At 30.3% G+C, this 21376-nt stretch overlaps 2 protein-coding genes across 6 annotated transcripts; one reads left to right on the forward strand and one right to left on the reverse strand.

Annotated features, from left to right (window-relative positions):
• Positions 1-1368: 1368 nt before the first annotated feature.
• Positions 1369-4343, forward strand: LOC101493271 (uncharacterized). The gene is made up of 9 exons (XM_004510990.4): positions 1369-1508; positions 1629-1852; positions 2272-2415; positions 2501-2616; positions 2868-2959; positions 3046-3067; positions 3158-3226; positions 3669-3737; positions 3806-4343. Exons 2-9 carry the CDS (start codon positions 1654-1656, stop codon positions 3884-3886), a joined length of 792 nt encoding a protein of 263 aa, XP_004511047.1. The 5' UTR covers positions 1369-1508; positions 1629-1653; the 3' UTR covers positions 3887-4343.
• A 2335-nt stretch (positions 4344-6678) lies between these two features.
• Positions 6679-11851, reverse strand: LOC101492717 (mitochondrial ATP-independent inner membrane protease subunit 1b-like). Of its 5 annotated transcripts, none has more exons than XM_073370734.1 (6): positions 11712-11851; positions 9084-9417; positions 8780-9004; positions 8397-8497; positions 8223-8282; positions 6679-7524 (listed from the first exon to the last, which is right to left on the reverse strand). In XM_073370734.1, exons 2-6 carry the CDS (start codon positions 9192-9194, stop codon positions 7503-7505), a joined length of 519 nt encoding a protein of 172 aa, XP_073226835.1. In that variant the 5' UTR covers positions 9195-9417; positions 11712-11851; the 3' UTR covers positions 6679-7502. The 5 variants fall into 5 exon arrangements, with proteins under 5 accessions (XP_073226835.1, XP_004511045.1, XP_004511044.1 ...); XM_004510988.4 differs by having other exon boundaries at positions 6679-7567; XM_004510987.4 differs by lacking the exon at positions 6679-7524 and adding an exon at positions 7720-7949.
• Positions 11852-21376: the final 9525 nt, after the last annotated feature.

Raw genomic sequence — 21376 nt, forward strand, 5'->3', positions numbered from 1 at the left:
GAATCTATAATATATCATTGGATATATATCTCAAGGTATCAAATGATTATTTTGATCATTCTCTTTATTCTTTAGTTCAAAATATTTTGAACACTTGTTACATTTGATTATTGAGACAACATTTGATTCTTTCATGTAGATACTTATGCACTTGTTGATGTGAATGCTTTTTTGCTTGTCCACTTATGTGATTCATGTTTCTTAAATAAAAGTCAAGTGCAATCATCAGTAGATAATGATTCATAAAATTTAAACATTTATTCATAAGGTTTGTTTTCAATAAAACATATATCAAAAAATTATTTACCTCAATAAAGACATCCTCTTTGCACGCTTCTTATTCTACTATATCATTTTCCCATTCTTCTTTCTCTCACGACTCCCTTTCTCTTTCTCATATCTTTCTTGAGTCTACTTGATAAGATGTGAGAAAGGAATGAATAAGAGATGCATGTGTTTTAATTGGTGATCATTTGAATTAAGTGATAGTGGCATTTTGCGGGTTTTGGTCGAGATAGAGGAAAACTAAAGGAGGAAAATAATGTGTTGTGTTGATTTCTAAATGTGAGGAAGAGAGAAGTAGTGAAGGAATGTGATAATGGTGTGTTGTGTTTGACCGTTATAGTGGCTAAAGAGAATAATGAAAATTTACTTATTCTTTTATTGTCCCATTTTTCACTCATAATGACACCCTTAATTAGGGGCGAATAATAGTCGAATTTGGTTGAAAAAACCTCAATCCAATACAAATTGCGAGCGAGAATAAAGCAGAAAAAACATTGTTAGACTAATAAGACTATGCCTTTTGCGTGAACTCGTAAACCGAAAGTCTAAGTGCACAATATGACTTGACTGAATTTCGAGAAGCACACTTAGTAATCATGCTTATATTTAATTTTTTCATGAATCTTCGATCGATCTCGGGTATCGATAAATTGCATTTTGGAAAGATAACCCAACCTATACTATCCATTGAAACTCGATTTCTCTTGACTTGTTACTCGTATACAATTTCGACCAGCCTGCTACATCAATTTCAAGGTCGATTTATTTAATTTACATACAAAGCATTCACAATCAAATCTAAAATATTTTCTCTAAAAAATTCATTATATTGTTAAGTAGGCATCAACAATTCAATCAATATCACAATTTATCTAAAATCAATAAGGGAACTAATTCACATGATTAAGAAACTAGTCTAGAAGATCACTATAAATACCGGACATGTTATACACTTTATTTGAATGTTGGTCTTTAATTCAATTGTCTCTTAGTTTTCAACAAATATATTTTAAATACCTAATTATTATACTATTTTGATTTTAAAAAAATAAAAAAAAAATTGGATTCTTGTAATCGAAGCCCGATGCAGTTCATTGTTTTGAATAGGCCCATTATTCACTCCCACTTTGCCCTCGTCGTATCACAACACAACTTGGATTCCAGTCGCAGCACTCAACTCGCCGGAAAACGCAACCAGAGTTCATCGTCGGCCACCACAAACAGTTATACATTCCAACTTGTCCTTTTCTATTTCACTCAATTTTTTGGATTTTCCTTTTTTATTTGTATCGAAATACTTGCATGAACTCATTTTTGTTATTGTTATTGTTATTGACGATCAGAACAAGATTAGAATCAAACAAGTATATGATGGCTGGTTACATTGTTCGACGAGTATTCTCATGCCGGAATTTGTTTCGCCTCCCAAACTCTGCTCTACATGTTTGTGCAAATTCCCCAATTAAATGTTTTGTATCTGATGATACAACTAGAATCTTCACTCTTCCGGAAACGCCTAATTTTATTGTAGAAAGTCGAAGAACCTTTGCCAAAGGCCGAAAGTCAAGTAAGTTAGTTTGATCAAACCGTCTTTGAATAATCTTACCTTTCATTTGTAACGGAATCTAAATCCGACGTTTGGATTGACTTATTTGCCCTTATCTAGCGGTGTAAGTACTTGTGACATAGTTTGGGAGAACTTACCGAATCTGCTTATGACATGTTCATAAATTATTTCAGTTTAATTCTGTAAGCTCTCTAAGATAGCTTTTTGAAGACAACTTACAATTTATTTGAAAATAGTTTGATTTAATTTAATATTTTGTTAAAGAAATAACTTATACATAAGCACTTGTATGATAAGTGCTTATGCTATAAGCATTCAATTAAGCTGTTTATCCAAGTAACGCCTTAATATACCCATTTTGTAAAGTGGGTTTATTTTTAATGGTCATTGGTTTTGGTTTATATGTATATACATTTTAGAGGATGAAGGAGGTGTTGGTACAGTTGAAGTTCCACCAAATGTTGGCCCTAATATTAAGGCAACTGCTGCCTCACAGATGGAGGCTGCAGTGGCCGCACTATCAGCTGAACTAAGCAAACTCAGAACAGGAAGGGCATCTGCAGGTATATTGATGTGCATAGTATATCATTTTTTAATGTCAAAGTTAATACTCAATTCGTTAATGATGAGCATGTCTTGTCTCTACAGGAATGCTTGATCACATTATTGTAGAAACCGGTGGTGTGAAGATGGCTTTAAACCGAGTTGCTCTTGTTTCAGTCCTCGATCCAAAAACCTTATCTGTCAATCCTTACGATCCAGAGGTACTTTATCTTATATGTTCTTGGATGCTATTTATAAACTGCTACTAAACCAGCATTAATTTTGTACTATGAAGCACTGACACGTAGACTCCGGTAGTAGTTTGAGAAAATAGAAGTAATTAATTGTATGTAACTGTATTTGTTGGTGTTGTATTGGACGCTAGAAACCCCTTCAATCTGAATGTCTACACAGCTTTTGCTTATGACACGGCGTGACTAACTTTTGCGTATGACTTGACAAACTTTTGCAGACACTTAAACAATTAGAGAATGCCATTGTTTCATCTCCGTTGGGATTAAATCCTAAAACAGATGGTGATAGATTGATTGCTGTCATTCCACCGTAAGCTTTTATTCTATTTTACATTCAGTTACTCATGCCTCTCAGAGTGAATTGACTAATTTACTTCTCCAACCTTAAATGACCAGATTGACCAAGGAGCATATGCAGGTATGTTAATTACACTTCATTTATATTTAGAAGGAACATTCTATTTTTGGTAGCCTGCTTCTATATTCTTTTGTTTGACATTTATTTCAGGCTATGAATAAGGTGGTGACTAAATCTTGTGAGGATACTCGGCAAAGCATTAGAAGATCTCGACAAAAGGTTTGGTGGCTTTGCTATTTCTTGATTTTCTTTTTGGGTGGATTTTCCTTTTAGTAATTTAAGCAATTGATTAAGGAAATGGTAGTTGCCGAATGATTTGAGAGTTCTCTCCTGCTATTTCTTCAGCCATTTTGTGTGGTTTTCTGTTTTCCGTTAGTCATTGACTTACACTGCTTTTAAATGCTTAAAGTTTTTCAAATACGCCGTCGGTCCTCAATTTTCAGTCCATTTATGCTTATGTACATTGACTTTATTTTTGTTAGACCAGATAAAATATTTCAAAAATGAAAAATGCAATAACAGGATAAGGCTTCGGCCTTAGGTTTTGGGTTATCTACCTATTTCCAGAGAAAAAGGGTGGTCCTCTTGACAGTATTTATTTTTTCTTTCATGGTTTAGCTTAATTTTCTGCATACAGTGATTGAAGATGTTTATTTTACAGGCAATGGATGCCATTAAGAAGTTGAACTCCGTACTTCCCAAGGATGACATAAAAAGATTGGAAAAAGAAGTAAGTTATATATGCTTAATGCAGCAACTATGACAATTTTGATTTCTGATATTTTTTTCTGCATTCAGGTTGAGGATTTGACCAAAAAATTTATAAAGACTGCGGAAGACACATGCAAGGCGAAGGAAAAGGAAATTACTCAAGGTTGAGATATGTTATTGCTAGACTTGCCAAAATATAACTGCTCATCTCATTTAATCTGCTAGGGCCTGAAATTTTATGTGGTCTACGCTGAGTATCTTTTATGTAGTCATTATATATTTATATATAAAGACTGTTTTGATATGCTGGCAATTTTGAAGATAAAATAGATGAATCTCTCACTCTCAACATGTTAGTTTGGAGCTGTCAAATGATGCAAGCTGCTGTGTTGTATTTGATCAAACATCTTGTGTTTATGGAAACTGTTTGTTAGTCCAAATTTGTGCATGTTCAGCTCAATTGTCACAATGTTGTGTAGAGATTTTAGTGAGGGATATAAACTACAACTATAAGCCAACAATCAAGAGTTTTTGGTAGTAATTTTTTTTGGCTTCAAGTATAGTATTTTATCTGCTTTGTAAGACTTAATTTTAGAATTGATTGTTGCATTCTTGCTGTCTAGAATTTTTTTACCTTTATAAGATTCCACTAGATCTTGTGGCGATCTTTACACTATTGTTTCCCCTCTCCCTCCCGCTGACTGCTCGAGTGTCGCGTTCAAACCACCCTGAAAACTTGCATGACCTAAATCCATAAACCATGCTCGGATACTTATTAGGAATAGGCACATCAGGGAACACCCTTCTAGAGAACATCTTTCAGTGGTGAAGGCGGCAGAGAGGTGGGATGTAGCTAACACACTGCAGCTCAAATATTGTGTCGTCGATGAGGTCTTGATCTCAAGTGTTGGTATATTGTCTGTCAACAATAAAACCAGTGTGGGAAAGGTAAACTAGCTACCTACATAAACAGATGAAGAGTAGCATCATTTAGTGACTAGTTTTTCAATAGACATTAAGCTGTTTTCTACTTGAACAATCACATTCTTCATCTACTTAGGAATCTCAATCAAAATATTTTGAATTCTCTTGTGCAGCCACGGTGTTGTACCAACTAGTCAAAGTTTGTACTACCCTTTTGTCAATGTGCACACCCTGCTGCAGTTTTCCAAGTTCATTTCAGAGAAGACAAATTTGTTTTTCATAGAGTTGTTAATCTTCATTGGTTGCTTCAACAATAGAGCTGCTTTTCTTGTGGTAGTGCCTTCCATTGGTTTTGATGGACTGTTGATGGACGATATGAAATCCCATAAAAACATAGTGTGGACTGTAGGAGAGCGAGGATCAGGAAGCATAGATAGTTGACAAAGGGAAATATAATGTGTGGAAGAACCAACAAAAGATTCAATGAAACTTCTCAGTCCAATGGCTTATAAAACTCATGCATAATACACCACCTACAAGACTATGTATGACAGCATTCATCGTGTATAGTATTCTGTTAATGGGTAATGATAATTGTTATCAAAATAATGCAGCGAAGAAACACACGAATGAATATCACCCTGGATTTTCACACATATCATATGTGATTTCCGCCAAACAGCCGAAATAAAAGTTTGTGGCTTCTTTAAAACAATACACGTATTCCTTCTTGTCTTTCTTTAAAAATCCCTTCGTCCTATTTAGCAGTGCTCTTGTGTTAATATTTCCAGATCTGTTTTAATAGTTCTAGTTAAGACGGATAACGATTGATTGAGTCAAGATTGACCAAAGGTCAAACAACTTAAACTATGGTTTTAGGTCTCAATGTTTTGGATTTAATAAAGGCCTCAAAAATTTCTATTAGTTATGAATATATATAATTGTAGCTTCTTTTTCCACCTTGCAATGTACTTCGGATTGGCCAATACAGAGGTTTATGTTGAGGGCTTTTGAGAACATACGGGATAGGAAAAGAAGCCATTATATATAATATGACAACTTAGTTATAGATGTTCAACTAGTTCATTTGTTTAAGATAAGGGCCTCCACTCAAGAAGTTGGATGCAATAAAGTATAATATGCAGTCCTATTAAGTTATTTAATTGTATCAGATTAGTCATTTAAATTTTTGTCAAAGATTGGTCCTTTAAGTCTAAAAATGTGTACATTATTACCCTTTTCGTCCAACTTTGCTAAAAAGTATTTACGTAATCGTTTTTATTAAGGATGACAGCATAATTTGTATATGCGAGTATTCACCCGAATCCGCTTTGATTTGGATGGGAAAAGTCCGTTATGATTGGGTGCAGGGGCGGGAACGGGTTTGGGGGTATTAATATACACCCCGCATCCATATCTATCCCACTAGTAGTATTATTGTAAATTTTAAATTTTATGTACATGTACATATTGAATATACTTAATATTTCTTAAAATATTAAAAATTATAATCTCATTTCTATAGAAAATATTTGTTAACTTCATTATTGTCTAATAATAATTATTAGATATGATTTTTAAATTTAAAATTTTATATATGAATGGGTGCGGGTGTGGGCGGAGAAATTCGAACTCTGTGTGGGCGAGGATGATGACCTAAATGTCACACCAGCTAAAAATGGAGGCGGATACAGGATTTTTCCATTAGTCGGACCCAGAAGGCAAAATCCGCCCATATATATGAATGTGACAAGTCGAAATCATCAAATCGATTAGGGTTCTTCAGTCTCTTTTTTCTTCATCTTCTTCAAACTCAAAATTCACCAAGCTCTAAAGTTAGGGTTTATAAGTTCATCACCTCCAAGTTCAAACTCGTCAATCAAACACAAAACAAACAAAACAATGCAGGTCTGCTATCCTGAACAAATTATAAAATTACATCTTAGAAGTATTAGCAGAGGAAAAGTAGAATGGAATCTAAACGAATGTTTGATTTCAATTTCAATTTAAATATAAATAAATGAGAGAAAAGAAAAGAGAAAATAACAAATTTATACAAGTTCACTTATCATAAGAGTTACACCTAATATTTTCAACCACAAATATTCTCTAATAATAATTGCATTTACAAGTATTCTCAATCTCTTATGTCCAACCATCATAAGATGATTCTTAATCTGAACTTAATCAAGTTAATTTCATAATGTAAACACCGCCCAAGATACAATTTGGATGTGTTTATAACAACACAATGAAAACGCAACACAAGAACACTTAATGTAAAATAACTTTTTTTTCTCTTGAATTGCTATCTTTTGCGGTGAAGATATAAAACTTTAAAAGGTCTATTTGGGAGGAAAATTTTAGAAAGAAGGATATGACTTTATTTTTCTTTTTGAAATTAAACAAACTATCAAATGTTTTAAAAATGAAAGTGTTGAAATATTATGTGATTATATAACATTATATTTTTTTTAAAATCTTAAATATATATTAAAATACAGACCTTTCCTCCAAAATTTTATCCTTTAAAACCCTCTTCCCAAACAGCCCCTTAAGGTTACATATACTCAAGGTCCTGTTTGACCACATAGTAAGGGCTAAGGATATATCCAACTTTGACCAAGAAATGAATAATTTCAATAGATGGTTAACTCAAGGAGGATATAAAAGTTTAGCTCAACAATGTATTCTTTCTATCAAATGCTATAATAATCCACACTGAGATTCGATAGTGATTTTGCAACTTTACAATCAGGACGATGGCTTTTGATATTTGATTCTTCTCACTCTTGATTAAAAAAACATTAATAATCTTCCTTTTCTAGCAATAATCTTCTATTTACATCAACTTCAACTTTCATTTTTCAGAAGTAGCCATTCTGATAGCAGAGGAAATTCATTCATCTACTGAACTTTTATCAGCTGAGACAATATGATTATGATCATTCATCTATTGAAATAAAGTCTATCTACTCCCTCTGTCCCTAATTATAAGCACGCATTGAGAAAAAAAATTTGTCCCTAAATACAAACCCCTATGCAAATTATTAGATACAAATTATGAACATACGTAATGCTTTGCAAAATTGGAATGGAATACTTGCACTATCACTCAGAGGTTCAAACCCAAGTCATGAGTTTTAATTGAAAAACAATCTTACCACTAAATCAAAAGTTTATATAAATATTTTTGCAACAAATAAGTTATATATATCTCTAACGTATCATCAAAAAAATAATCTTTAACATGATGGACCTCATATTATAGTTTGTCTTGGGCCTTAAAATATGTTGAGCAAGTCCTCTATCAAAACAAACAGTAAATATTAGTAATCATTCACTATCATGTTCGAATTTTTAGGAGCAACAAATGAATACTTCATTAAGAAAAAGTAAAGTGTTCATATAAGTAACATAAAAAATGTAACACTTTATATATAAGTTGATAAAAATGCCTTAATTTTAGTGATTCCGATCCAAATCACAAAGAAAAAAGGTGGACTAGGTCTACATAGACATCGTTTTGCTGCCTTTCAAAATGAAACAAACAGTTATGTTGCTCAAGATTGTAACTTACATTATTGAAATCTTCAAATCATTTTTTCCAGAACGGTCCAAAATCTTCAAGTGGCCATACCTTCATATAAAAATTCAAAGGATTAAGGAGAAGTGACAAAAGAAAAAGAAGGGAAAAAAAAAAAGCTGGACGCTTGTGTATGTGTGTGTGGCTTCAGAGCATACACAAACTTACCCTCCAAAATAGCTTACTCTCAATAAGGCCATAAGGAACTGGACCAAAATGTCTAGAATCGTTGCTATTATATGTGTTATCACCTTGTACCCAAACGTGGCCTTTTGGAACCAGTAGAAAGAAGAGGACTTAGAAAGTAGAATCTTTATAATGCATTCAGCAATGGAAAAAATAATTAAATGTTAAACCTCCTTAGACCAAAAGCCATTAATATCAGAAAATACCAAGCTCATTCTTAAAATGAAGAAGCCAAATGAATGCCAGGTCTCTCGCAAGTTATATTAACAAAGGTAAGGATCTCGAATTACTAGCAAAGAAAAAGGCATAACCAAAATTAAGAAAAGCTACTGAAATGGGATTTTTTTATAAGATATTCACTATACCACAACAGTCTCATGCATATCGCTGTTTTCGGAACTAGAAACATATGTAATGGTATCACCCTCTAATCCAACCAAGCGCTTTGAGTTGGTCCTTCTAGGGTTTTGAGGATTGCGCAGTACTATAATATCTCCTTGAGCAAGTTTACCAAATCGAGTTGAGATCCTTTCAGTAAGAAAGAGGCTTGGTGACAGACCGATTGCAGGAAGCATGCTAGGACCATAGGTCTGCAGCGTTGAAAATGGCTAGTTGTTAATCATGAAAAAAAATTTGCATTAAGTTGAAGGAGGAATCAATCATGCTTACCATAACAGGGTCGATCAGATAGGTGTCAGTAACATGTAAAAAGCAGAATAACTTTGTTAAAATGAATGCTTTTTCACATGCTTCTGTAATAATAGACCTAAATGGCCCCATGTTTTTCACTCCCGTGGTTGCCTTTTTCCTGTCTCTAGGTATGAATCTTGAATATTATTATCTGTATTGAAAGTCAAGCGTTTTGTTCACTACTAATAACTATCCGAGTGTTTGGAGAAAGCATAAGTTGAAAGACAATCACACTAGCGGCAATTGAGGACAAACAGCATCAGTAAGATGAAAGTGGAAGATTACGGTGGCAAGGCAAGGCTCCACTCTCACACTGTCAAATGCAGGTTATAGTCGGTTCAGGCATGAATGAAGAAAAACAGATTATTATTGAAATGGAAAAGTAACAGAAATGACATTTTTGTACATCTATTAAAAAAACATTAATCAACCACAACAATATGAAAAATCTATACCAAAAGGGAAGGATACAGATCAACTATTCAAGCTCTTATATAACTCTAAGGCTATCACCCCTCCAAACAGCAAACAAGTTCTAAACATCTTGTAAAAAGTTCAAATTCAAACAATATTTTTTATTTAAGAAAGAAATTAAACATGACAAAATGTAAACAACCTTGTAAACTAAATAAACATGTCAACTGAAACTAAGTTGAAGACAGAGAAGTATTGACTAAACTTAGTAATCAAATAATTGTTTTATTATTTCTGAAATACATCATCTCTAACTACAATTTCATCCTCTTTCCACCTTAATGGTATGAGTTCTCCTCTTCTTATTAATAAATTTAAATTACGCAAATTTTAGAAAATAACCACTTAACCAACAAGTAATTTTTATTTGTTACAACTCAAAAGGAACACAATTTCATTCATAAAAACAGAATTATACCAAATAGGATAGTAATTTTCATCAGTTACAACTTAAAAGGAACACAATTTCATTCATAAAAACAGAATTACAAAAACAGGATAGTTACAACTCAAGAGAAGTTGTCGGATTTTAGAGAAAAGGAGGAGGAAAAATAATAAGAGTTTAAATATTATTTATAATAGTTTTATGCTGACTTAATTACAAAAGACTCAATACTAATCTCTATTTATAGAAAAACATAGACTCAATCCTAAATAAGGAACAAATCATAATAATAATGAGAAATATTCTAAGATATCTCTGATTATAAATTGATCATAGGAAATAATTCAAGATACTTTAACATAATATAAAAGATATTATAAAGTATTTTCTAATATTATAGCAGAAGCTAAATTGAGAAACTATGGAAACCAAAAGATTAGAGACAAGAAGCACCATAAATGGAGAAATTAGAAGTGGTAGGTAGGAGCTAAATATGTTGATCCAGGTAGTTTTATCAAATTTTCAAGTTCCTATAGTTTAAAATGATATAAAAATCCTTATAATTTAAAATTTTATTAATTCTTAATACTCTGTTAACTTATCTTTTTCACATCACCTGTTTACTTGAGAAAATTACAAGGAATGACTGTAAACGTGATAACAATAATAAATTAATAAAAATAATGTAAATACTTCTAGGAGTTTTCATGGTTCAAAACCAAAACCAAAACCAAATTGGACCATATTAATGATTTGATTCAGTCCTTAAAAACCACTTTAATAAAAACCGAATGATTTTCAAAACAATTCCAATTCGGTTCGTATCCGGTTGTGAACCAATTTTTTTATCTGAAACTGTTATGAACCGGTTTTAAAGCAGTTTTTAGTCCCGAACCAGTTATTTAAATCCAGTTTTCAGTGTTTTTTCTAAATATTGATTTTGAAACCAATTTTTCATTGATTTTAAAGAAATTGGTTTTAAAACCAGTTTTTCTGTGATTATTCTCATAAATATAATTGATTTTTTAAGTGATTTTGATTTTTAAAAACTAATAAACAAAACAAGAATGAAAAAACAAAAGATTATTAGTTCCAAATGAGAATCTTTCAGATGCTACACAAATCAGATTCAAATTCAACTAACAAATCAGTAGCAGTGCAGTAATCAGACCAATAAACTAACTGGTGTAGCAGTAAAAAAGCCCATTCTGATTTTCTTTTTGATTGAAAATCCCATTCTTCCTTTGATCCCAAGTAAAACAACATTGAACATTGAGATATCAAGCTAACCTAGTCACGGCAAGCAAGACCCAAGGTCTAATATCCCTACAGGGTCGGTCTTAAGATATTTGGTGTCCTGAGTGAACTATAAAAATGGAACCTATATTTTTCTTGCAATAACATTAATAATTTATTCATTATAATCAAAATTCTTTAACAAAATCATTTGCATGTCACGATTTCAAGGCTACAGTGCAAAAACCACATGAAAATCAATCTCAAATAAGAAGAAAAAAAATCAAGTCACAATTTTTGAAATAAAATCCCTTCTCCTCCTTCAGAAAATAGACAGGACGATTGAAAAAAATAAACATAATAGAAGAACAATAATTCAATGAAACAGCACACCAAAAAAACAATCAAAACAAAACTAAAATGTTCAAAATAAGAATCAAAACAACCATTGAAACAACATAAAAGAAGAATAAATAAGAGAAAAAACTTAGTAAGGGTGAATAGAAACAAACCAGGAAGGACGGTTCCGGGTTGCCGGAGAACGCTGCCGGAAGTCGGTGTAAGAAACGATATAAGTGAGCAATGAGCATGTAAAACCTATAGTTGTTTGGTAATTCATCTTTTTGAAAACTATTTTTGAGAGAAAAAATAAAAAAAGTTGTTTAGTATATTTTGCTTTTATAATATTTATAAAATTTATTTGATACATATTTTTAAAATAAGAGTAATTGCAAATGAATATAATTTATTTTTCTTAAGCAGTGCTTAAACAAAATTTTAATTAAATGAATCCATAATTTATTATAATTAATTAAATTTAGATATGTTTATTCTTTTAGATAAAAGTAGGAGAATTATATAGATACTTTAGTCTGCCATTAATTTCAATATCTTCAAATGTTTCTCACAGTGACTTGCGACCATTTTTAATCCTGAATGAAAGTGTGTCTTTCTTAATTTAAATCTTTATTTATTAAAATAATGTGTCGACTTTGTATCAAACGATAGTATAATTTGAATATATATGTCGTCAACATTAATTTTATGTTGTCTAAACAGTAAAAGAATCTCACACTTTAAACTGGTTACAAGTTCGATATCTACAAACTGTAAATTAGTGAAAGTTAAATGGCAGTGGATACTTTATATCTATAATATGATAATGAAAAATAGTATTTATTGAGACTATATTTTATAAAAGGTGTCAATAATTAAGGGTATTTGTGATGCAATTTGGACTAATTATGAGACAAAATCAATCATATTCAATGATAAAATACATGTGATTTGATTTAAATGACACATTTAAAAAAATAATAATCCAATCTAATTACAAGTTGTTTAATTTAAAATAATTTTTGGATATCTAAATTACAATTATAAAAAATATATAATATACTAAAATTTAACATTGTAGATAAATAATAATTGATTATATTTTAAATATATATATATATATATATATATATATATCAAATAACAAAAAAAATAAATTAAATTAAACTAAACTAATAAGTATTATTAGAAAACACCACTCCATAAACTCTCTCTCGGCAACAACACCACTCCACAACCCACCCCACTCCACTTTTTTTTTTTTTTTTTCTTATTCTTACCCCATAAGTGTTCTTGGTTAGAATTTTCAGATACATAACTTGTCATACTCCTACAAGTGTTCTTGGTTAGAATTTTGGGTTAGAGTTAGTGAGTTAAGGAAGGAGAATAGTACACTAAATTAACTAAGAACTAAAATTGATAAGAATAAATCTATTAAAGACCCAAACGACCAAAATCTTAATCCTTTAAGACTTGTTTACTTATTAGATGAACTACATTAACTAAGAACTAAAATGGATAAGAATAAACCTATTAAAGACCAAAATGACCGAAATCTTAATCCATTGAGACTTATGCCCTTATTGGAAGAGTCACATTGTCTAAGAACCAAAATGGAATTATAATAAACTGAACAAAAATGACCAAAGTCTTAATTATAATAGATATGATTTTTAAATTTATAATTTTATATTTATGAATTGGCGATGGTGTGGGAGGAGAAACATGAACTCCGTTGTGGACAGGGAAGATAGACTAAATTAAACAACCGCTAAAAAAAGTGGCGAATGTGGGTCTTCCCAAATTAGTCGGGTGTAGGGAGGCAAAACCCGCCCCCGTTCCCCCCCGTTGCCATGCTTAATTTTTATAATGTGACAAGTCAAAATCATCAAATCAATTAGGGTTCTTCATTCTCTTTTTTCTTCATCTTTTTCAAACCCAAACTTCACCAGGCTCTAAAGTTAGGGTTTACAAGTTCATCACCTCCAGGTTCAAACTCATCAATCAAACCCAAAACAAATAAAACAATGCAGGTATGTTATCCTAGACAAATTCTAAAATTATATCTTAGAAGTATTGGCAGAGGAACAATAGATCGACGAAGTGAGGATAACATCTTCATGAAGAAGTTGATCAAATACATTCATACAACAATAAATGATCACACCATGACTTAAATCAAAGCAAATAATGTCTTAACTAAATTGGAAATTGATGACAAGATCATTTTGGAAAAATGAAGATCATTCTGGTTTTTCTAAAACAAAAATTTGAGAAAGCAAGATTGGATGTAGCTAAATATCACTAGAAGGGGGGTTGAATAGGGATTTTTCTGTTAAAAATATTTTTCAAGTGTTTTTAAAACTATCCTCTCATAGAGGTTCGCAAACCCGAGGATGGTTTTTCACACCTTCAAATTTGAGTTGAGCTAAAGAGTGAAAGAAAAATATGAAAATGACACACACAATTTTTATACTAGTTCACCCAATGAAGGCTACGTCCAGTCCTCACACACTTGTGAGATTTCACTAATGTTCAAACAGATCATCCTCTCACTGAGGATGATTACAATTTGTGTATTATTTAGCCTCATCAAGCTTAAAATCAAGTTTCAACTATTTCCAAGTGTATCTTACGTGGAAATTACAGAGTGATATAATAGTGATTGATTCTAAATAATTTCTCATAGGATTTACAAAGATCTAATGTAGGATTATAGAAAGTATGAAGAAAGTATGCAAAGACAACAATGACATTGTTGCTGCACTTTTTTGCATAAAGTACATCATGCTTTTGAGGCAAAGGAATGACACTAGACAACTACTAAATTACTCATCCACATTTTTCATATAACACAAATTCAAGAACATTTTGGTCTGCAGAAGAACAAAATTATCATTAAATCAAGATCATTTTGGGCTATCAATCTTCATCACAAATTATCAGCCTTCATTATGAAAGCAATAGAATTATATCCACAAGATTTTTTTGGACATATTCGTTCAAAGATGATCAACAAAGGCAAAACAAAACATCAAAACAAAAAGAAAGATCAATCTCTAGATTTATGATTAAAAAGTATAGCAAGGACAGAAATACCAAACACTACATCTCTGCAAAAAGAAACACATGTACAGAGTAGAAAAGCATGACACACAACAGCTGTCAAAATCCAACACTCATTCAAAATATAAACGAAGAATGTTCTGGTTTTACAAAAGAACATTCTGGTTATTCTCTTTTACAGGTATAGTTAAAACATATAATTTTCCACATTCCATACCCTATATTAAATAGTATCAAGACTGCTCAAATCAATTGTGATGCCCAGAACTCGAGTTGAATGCCCAAAGGAGGAAAACATCCTCAAGATTGATCTACAAATTGATAAGTTGTAAGCAAGGACACAAGTACATTGTACTTACAATATTCTGCAGAAAGCTCTGCATAATTCTGATTGGAAACAGTATCAAACTGACATTTCACAACTCACTCATTCACTCATTCACGTTTTCCATCAAACCCAAAATCAAGATTGTTCTTCGATTGTCACGAACATTATGGACATCAATATAAATACATGCTTAATTGTTTTAAAATATATCTAACAATTGAGAAATGTGTCCAACGACTATATTCAGTTTAAACTGAATGTTCAAATTCTTTTATCATCTATAAATTGAAGATCAATTGGAAGATGAAGGTAAGAGTTCAATTTACAAATCTACCAACACTTGTTCAAAAAATAATAAGTAAAAAATTCTTCAAACAAATTCCAGCTCTCTTCACTATATCTTTGGATCATCATTTATTGAGTTTGCCTTTATTTATCTCAAACAAGTGTTGAGAAGTTTCAAGATCCCAAACACTTTTATCATACACATCATTTGTAACTCAAGTCTATCTTTTATGTTAGATTGAGTGTGTTTGTAAAAATCATTTCAAGGCTGAAAGGTGATTGTAAAAATCCTTTCTTGTTTGAAATGTGAAGATTGTAATTGTTCAAGGTGTGATCAAGAGAAAATGTGTGAAGGAGAACATTCTTGGTTTTGAAGCACATAGTGAAAATCTCACGGTTGTGATGACTGAACTAGCCCGAGTTGGCTGAACTAATATACTTTTTGTGTGCGATCTTTATATCTCTTATCTCCTTTTTATTTTTCACCTGCACAACACTAATTAATTTGTGAAGTTGTTATTGTTATATTCTAATGAAGAATATCATGCATTCATCAAATCAAGATCTATCTTGAGTTGATTTAAATTAAGGACATGAATCAAAATTTTCAAAGGATCACAATTCAAACCCCTTTTTTTTTTTTGTGATTGACATTGCTACTTCAATTGGCATTAGAGCTCTGCCTCTAAGGTTTGAGCACTTAACAGTGTAACAAGAAAAGATTCACGAAGAAAAAGTAATGTTAGAAGCCAGCATGTGGTGAATGGAAAACTTTGAAAATAATGAGGTAAACATTTTTGAACTTTGTCCTTTATGTGAACTAATGGAAAAGGAATTTGATAATCTTTTATGTGATTCAAACTTTCTTTCTCAAAATTATGGTTTATTAAAAGAACAACTTTTTAAGTAAAAGAGGAAAATAGAAATCCAAGCTATGGACGACGAACTCAAAAAGGTAATTCCAAAGTCGGCAGTAATCTCATTTAAAAATGGTTGAGCAACAAAAGATTCTCAATGAGATAACCATACAAAATCATCTTCCAGAATGTTCTGAAACTAAGGAAGAAAATACCTTTTTAAAAATAGAAGTTCCTGATTTGAAAAATGATTTAACCAATATAGTAAAAACCACTAAAACTTTTCAAAAGAACATAATATCTGAAGAAGGGATATTTGACAAAGATGATTTACGTTTCAAAACTTCTCAAAAAGAAAAGCTTTATGAAAACTTTTTTGTGCTAAAAAAGAAAGATGAGAAAAGTACTAAAAGATGTTCTTATTGTTACAAAATTGGACATTTTGCTTCCATATGTTTTTGCAAAAAAGGGGATAAAAAATTCAAAGCAAAACGATTTCCAAAAAACGAAGAACGTTCTGGTCTCATATCAGAACATGCTCCAAGAACAAAAAAGAAGTGTTCTTACTGTTCAAAGAATGGTCATGTTTCATAAGAAAAATCTTCTAGAAGAATATATACTAACCATCAATGACCCAAATAAATATGGGTACCAAAACCATTACTAACTTGTGATGCATGAACATCATCCAACAATCAAGAATTAACATTAACACATGGACAAGGCATGCTCAATACACATGAATGGAAAAATACGGTGTCTCCTCTCATTATAAAAATTTGGAGTGTCTATAACATTTGAAAACATTAACAAATCAAACGTACATGTATCATTAGTTGAAATAATTTTGCATAGATTAAGGATGTTTGATATGTGAAAGATAACTTTGTAAAATTGGTGTTAAAGTTATTTTTTAAACCTCATATGGTTGAGATAAAACAAATATCCTCATGTTTCATTTTAAAGAAAAATCCTTATGTTTTTTACTTAGATAAATTTCCAGCCAAATCATGCTTTTAAGTCTTTTGAAAAAAAAGGAATTGTATTTTCTGTAAGAAATTATCAAGGGAAATTTGAAACATCATTCTTCAAATTATTCTTTGATGAAAATGATATTTCACATGATTTTCTTGTCAAAGAACTTTGCAACAATATGAAGTTGTTTTAAAAAAAGAAAAATTAATGACAAGAAATGGCTAGAATAATTTTAAATGAATCAAATGTTGAAATTTATTTTGGGGAGAAGTCATAAAAATTGTTTGCAATGTTTTTTGAATTTTGACTCTATTAGAAAATATCTTTAACATACCTTCATATGAATTTTTTGAAAAATAGAAAGCAAAACGTATCATACTTTAACATTTTGGAATGTCATTATTATGAATAACATGTTAAAGAAAGTATGGGTAAATTTATTTTAAAATGCTATCAAAAGTATATATTCTAAATACTCTACATTGTATAAATATTATAGAATATAAAATCTCAAGGCCCAAATTATAGATAAAATTATGCATATTATGTTTGATGAATATGTTGATTTTTATGATGAAAGATAGGATGATGAAGAAAAATAATTACAATTTTAAATTTGGATAAATCACAAAGTTGATAATGTTCAAATATCATTGATGAAAACTACAAAGTTTGATCATGGAGTGACAAAGCAAAACAAAAAATCTAAGAGAAAGATCAATTTAAGCAAAAAGGTTCACACCATAACATTTTCCACAAGAATAGAATGTTCTCCACAATAGCATAATGTTCTTGACAGTGAATATGTTTCATTCAATCGAAACTAATGTTTCCTATTATGATAATATGATTGAAGAACATCAACAACTTCTAAACGAGTTTGAACCATTTGCTGTTGGCACTTCTACACCTATCTCACTACAGACCTTTTGTAACACCCCGACCCTCCAGCGTTACCGTCAATGTTACCTCGCGAGCTTTTATAATCTATAAATTGAAGATCAATTGGAAGATGAATGTAATAGTTCAATTTACAAATCTACCAACACTTGTTCAAGTAATAATAAGTCAAAAATTCTTCAAGCAAACTCCAGCTCTCTTCACTATATCTTTGGATCATCATTTACTGAGTTTGCCTTTATTTATCTCAAACAAGTGTTGAGAAGTTTCAAGACCCCAAACACTTTTATTATACACATCATTTGTATCTCAAGTCTATCTTTTATGTTAGATTGAGTGTGTTTGTAAAATCCTTTCAAGGCTGAAAGGTGATTGTAAAAATATTTTCTTGGTTGAAAAGTGAAGATTGTAATTGATCAAGGTGTGATCAAGAGAAAATGTGTGAATGAGAACATTCTTGGTTCTAAAGCACATAGTGAAAATCTCACAGTTGTGAGGACTGGACTAGTCCGAGTTGGGCGAACTAGTATACTTTTTGTGTGTGATCTTTCTATCTATCCCTTATCTCCTTTTTATTTTTCACTTGCACAACACTAATCAATTTGTGAACTTTTTTTGTTATATTCTAACGAAGAATCTTCTGCCTTTGTCAAACCAAGATCAATCTTGAATTAATTTAAATTAAGCACAAGAATCAAAATTTTAAAAGGATCACAATTCAAACTTCACTTTCTTGTGATTAACATTACTACTTCAGTTTATGTGTTCATCATCTCCATTCTTTTTTCAAATTCAATTTATGGGTTTTAAAAACTAACAAACCCAATATTCTTTTAGGTTGGGGCTTATGTGTGGTCCAAACTCAAATATTTTAATTGTGATTTGTTTGTTATTTAAACTAGAAATAAAAAGCTCTTGAAGGACTTAAGAATTTTATTTTCGGATTTTTTTAGTTTCTCTTTAATAAGGAGGATAACATGGATGAAGAAGATGAAATTTGATTGAAGAATTACTCCGGAATTATTGTGGGATTTTATTTTTAATTTAATGAAGAATCCTAACATTTATTATTTGATATTTTTATTTTAATAAACATTAATTAAGAATTATAATTTGATGATTTAAACTTGTCAACTCACTATAAAAATGGTCACATACGGAGATAGACCCATGTGGGAAGGAGTGTAGGCAATGATGGCCTACACTTAATTTTAAAAAATTAATAATTTTATTATTTAATATATTAAAAAAAAGTTATATGATAAAAAAAAAATCATGTTATTGATTGTACTTCCTCTGTATATATTTTTTTAAAAACGCTTAATTGCAATTTTAATTTTTCTATTTTATCAATTCATAAAATTGGTTTCCTATTTAAAAATATAGTAGATTTGATCTTTTACTTTTATTTTTTAACCAAAAAATAATAGATCTGACATGTTTTAAATAACAATACGATTATGCAAAAGATCCGACATGTTTTAATTAACATATTTGAAATTGCAAAAAAAATCTTCTTTTTTATTTTTGTAATTTAAGTAATGACATATGAATAATTAATGCATCTAAATGGTCCTATATCATAAAATGGTATCCCATATTATTGAAAATATGTCAAATCGTCTTTTTTTTAGTTAATGCATTCTTGACCACATGCATTTTTTTAACATAATTGGACGGAAAAAGGATACTGGTATATACATTTTAAGACTTAAAAAGACCAATTTGTTACTAAAAAAACTTAAAAGTTTAATCTGGTACAATTAAATAACTTAAAGAACCACATATTGTATTTTGCTTAGTTTTTTATAAGTTTCTTATTATTTATTGTTTATGTAAAATTAAAAAAGTCTCACTATAACATTCTATTTAGATCTCTAAACATATTAGGTCGATCTTGAATTAAGTTTAGACAAAACTACATCGACAATCCTCATTAACTATTTACTTTTAAACATGTCCAATATTGTTTTTTTTTTTTTTTTTTGTGTAATTTGGTATTTTATCTTTAAAAATGTTTACATAACTTTCATATTTATTGTTACAAATATGTTACGGGAAATCTTGCTTGACTATTCGAAAAGGTATATTTCATCTTCAAGTAATCAAGACAACATTCTAAATTACATCATAATGATAATTAAAATATCTAATCAATCAAAATTAACAAAAAAATTTAGTTTTAGATTAAAATTTTGATCTTGCTATTATGCATACAAATTTATAACATAAGTGGATTAAGAATGAAAATTAGTAAAGTCGTGTAAATTTTTTAAAAGATATTTGATATGAAAAAAAATATAAGTAATGTATATGAAACTTTAAATTGAATAAAAAGAATCCTTGATGTAGTATTTCCTTGAGTTTATTACGAAAAGTGACTCATAAAACTTTTAATTTAAACGAAAATTTGATTTCAACTTCAATTTAAATATAAATAAATGAGAGAAAAGAAAAGAGAAAATGACATATTTATACAAGTTCACTTACCATAAGACTTAAGCCTAATATTTCAACAACAAAAATATTCTCTAACAATAATTGCATTTAATATTTTCAACAAAATACTCTCTAACAATAATTGCATTTACAAGTATTCTTAATCTCTCAGGTCCAAACATCATAAGATTATCCTTATTCTAAACTTAATCAAGCTAATTCAATACTCTAAACCCTGACAAGTTATTCACGTATTCTTTCTTCAAGACTAGTCAAGGGATACAATTTAGATGTGTTTGTAATACAATGAAAACGAACCTAAGGAACACTTAATGTAAAAATAATTATTTTTTTCTTGACATTGCTATCTTTGGCATTGAAGATATAAAACTTTAAGGACTATTTGAGAGGAAAATTTTAGAAGGATATGACTTGTTTTTTCTTTTCGAAATTAAACAAACTATTAAATGTTTTAAAAAATGAAAGAAACATGATTGAAATATTACCCGATCTTATATTCTTTTTTAAAATATTAAATATATATTAAAATATAGACTTAGTTTTTCAAAATCCATCTTCTAAAACCCTCCTCCCAAATAGCCCCTTAAGGCTCCATATGCAAAAGGTCCTTTTGACCACATAGTAAGGGATAAGGATATATCCAACTTTGAACAAGGAGTGAATCACTTAAATAGATGGCTAGCTCAAAGAGGATATAAAAGTTTTGCTCAACAATGTATTCTCTTTCTATCAAATGCTATAATAACCCACACAGTGAGATTCCACAGTGATTTTGCAACTTTATAATCAGTATGATGGCTTTTGATATTTGATTATTCTCACTCTTGATTAAAAATAATATTAATAATCTTCCTTTTCTTGCAATAATCTACTATTTACATCAACTTCAATTTTCCTATTTCAGAAGTTTCAATGCTAGTAGCCATTCTGATAGTAGAGGAAATTCATCTATTGAACTTTTATCTGCTGA

The sequence above is a fragment of the Cicer arietinum genome, chromosome 7, assembly GCF_000331145.2.
Source record: "Cicer arietinum cultivar CDC Frontier isolate Library 1 chromosome 7, Cicar.CDCFrontier_v2.0, whole genome shotgun sequence".
NCBI classification, from domain to species: Eukaryota; Viridiplantae; Streptophyta; class Magnoliopsida; order Fabales; family Fabaceae; genus Cicer; species Cicer arietinum.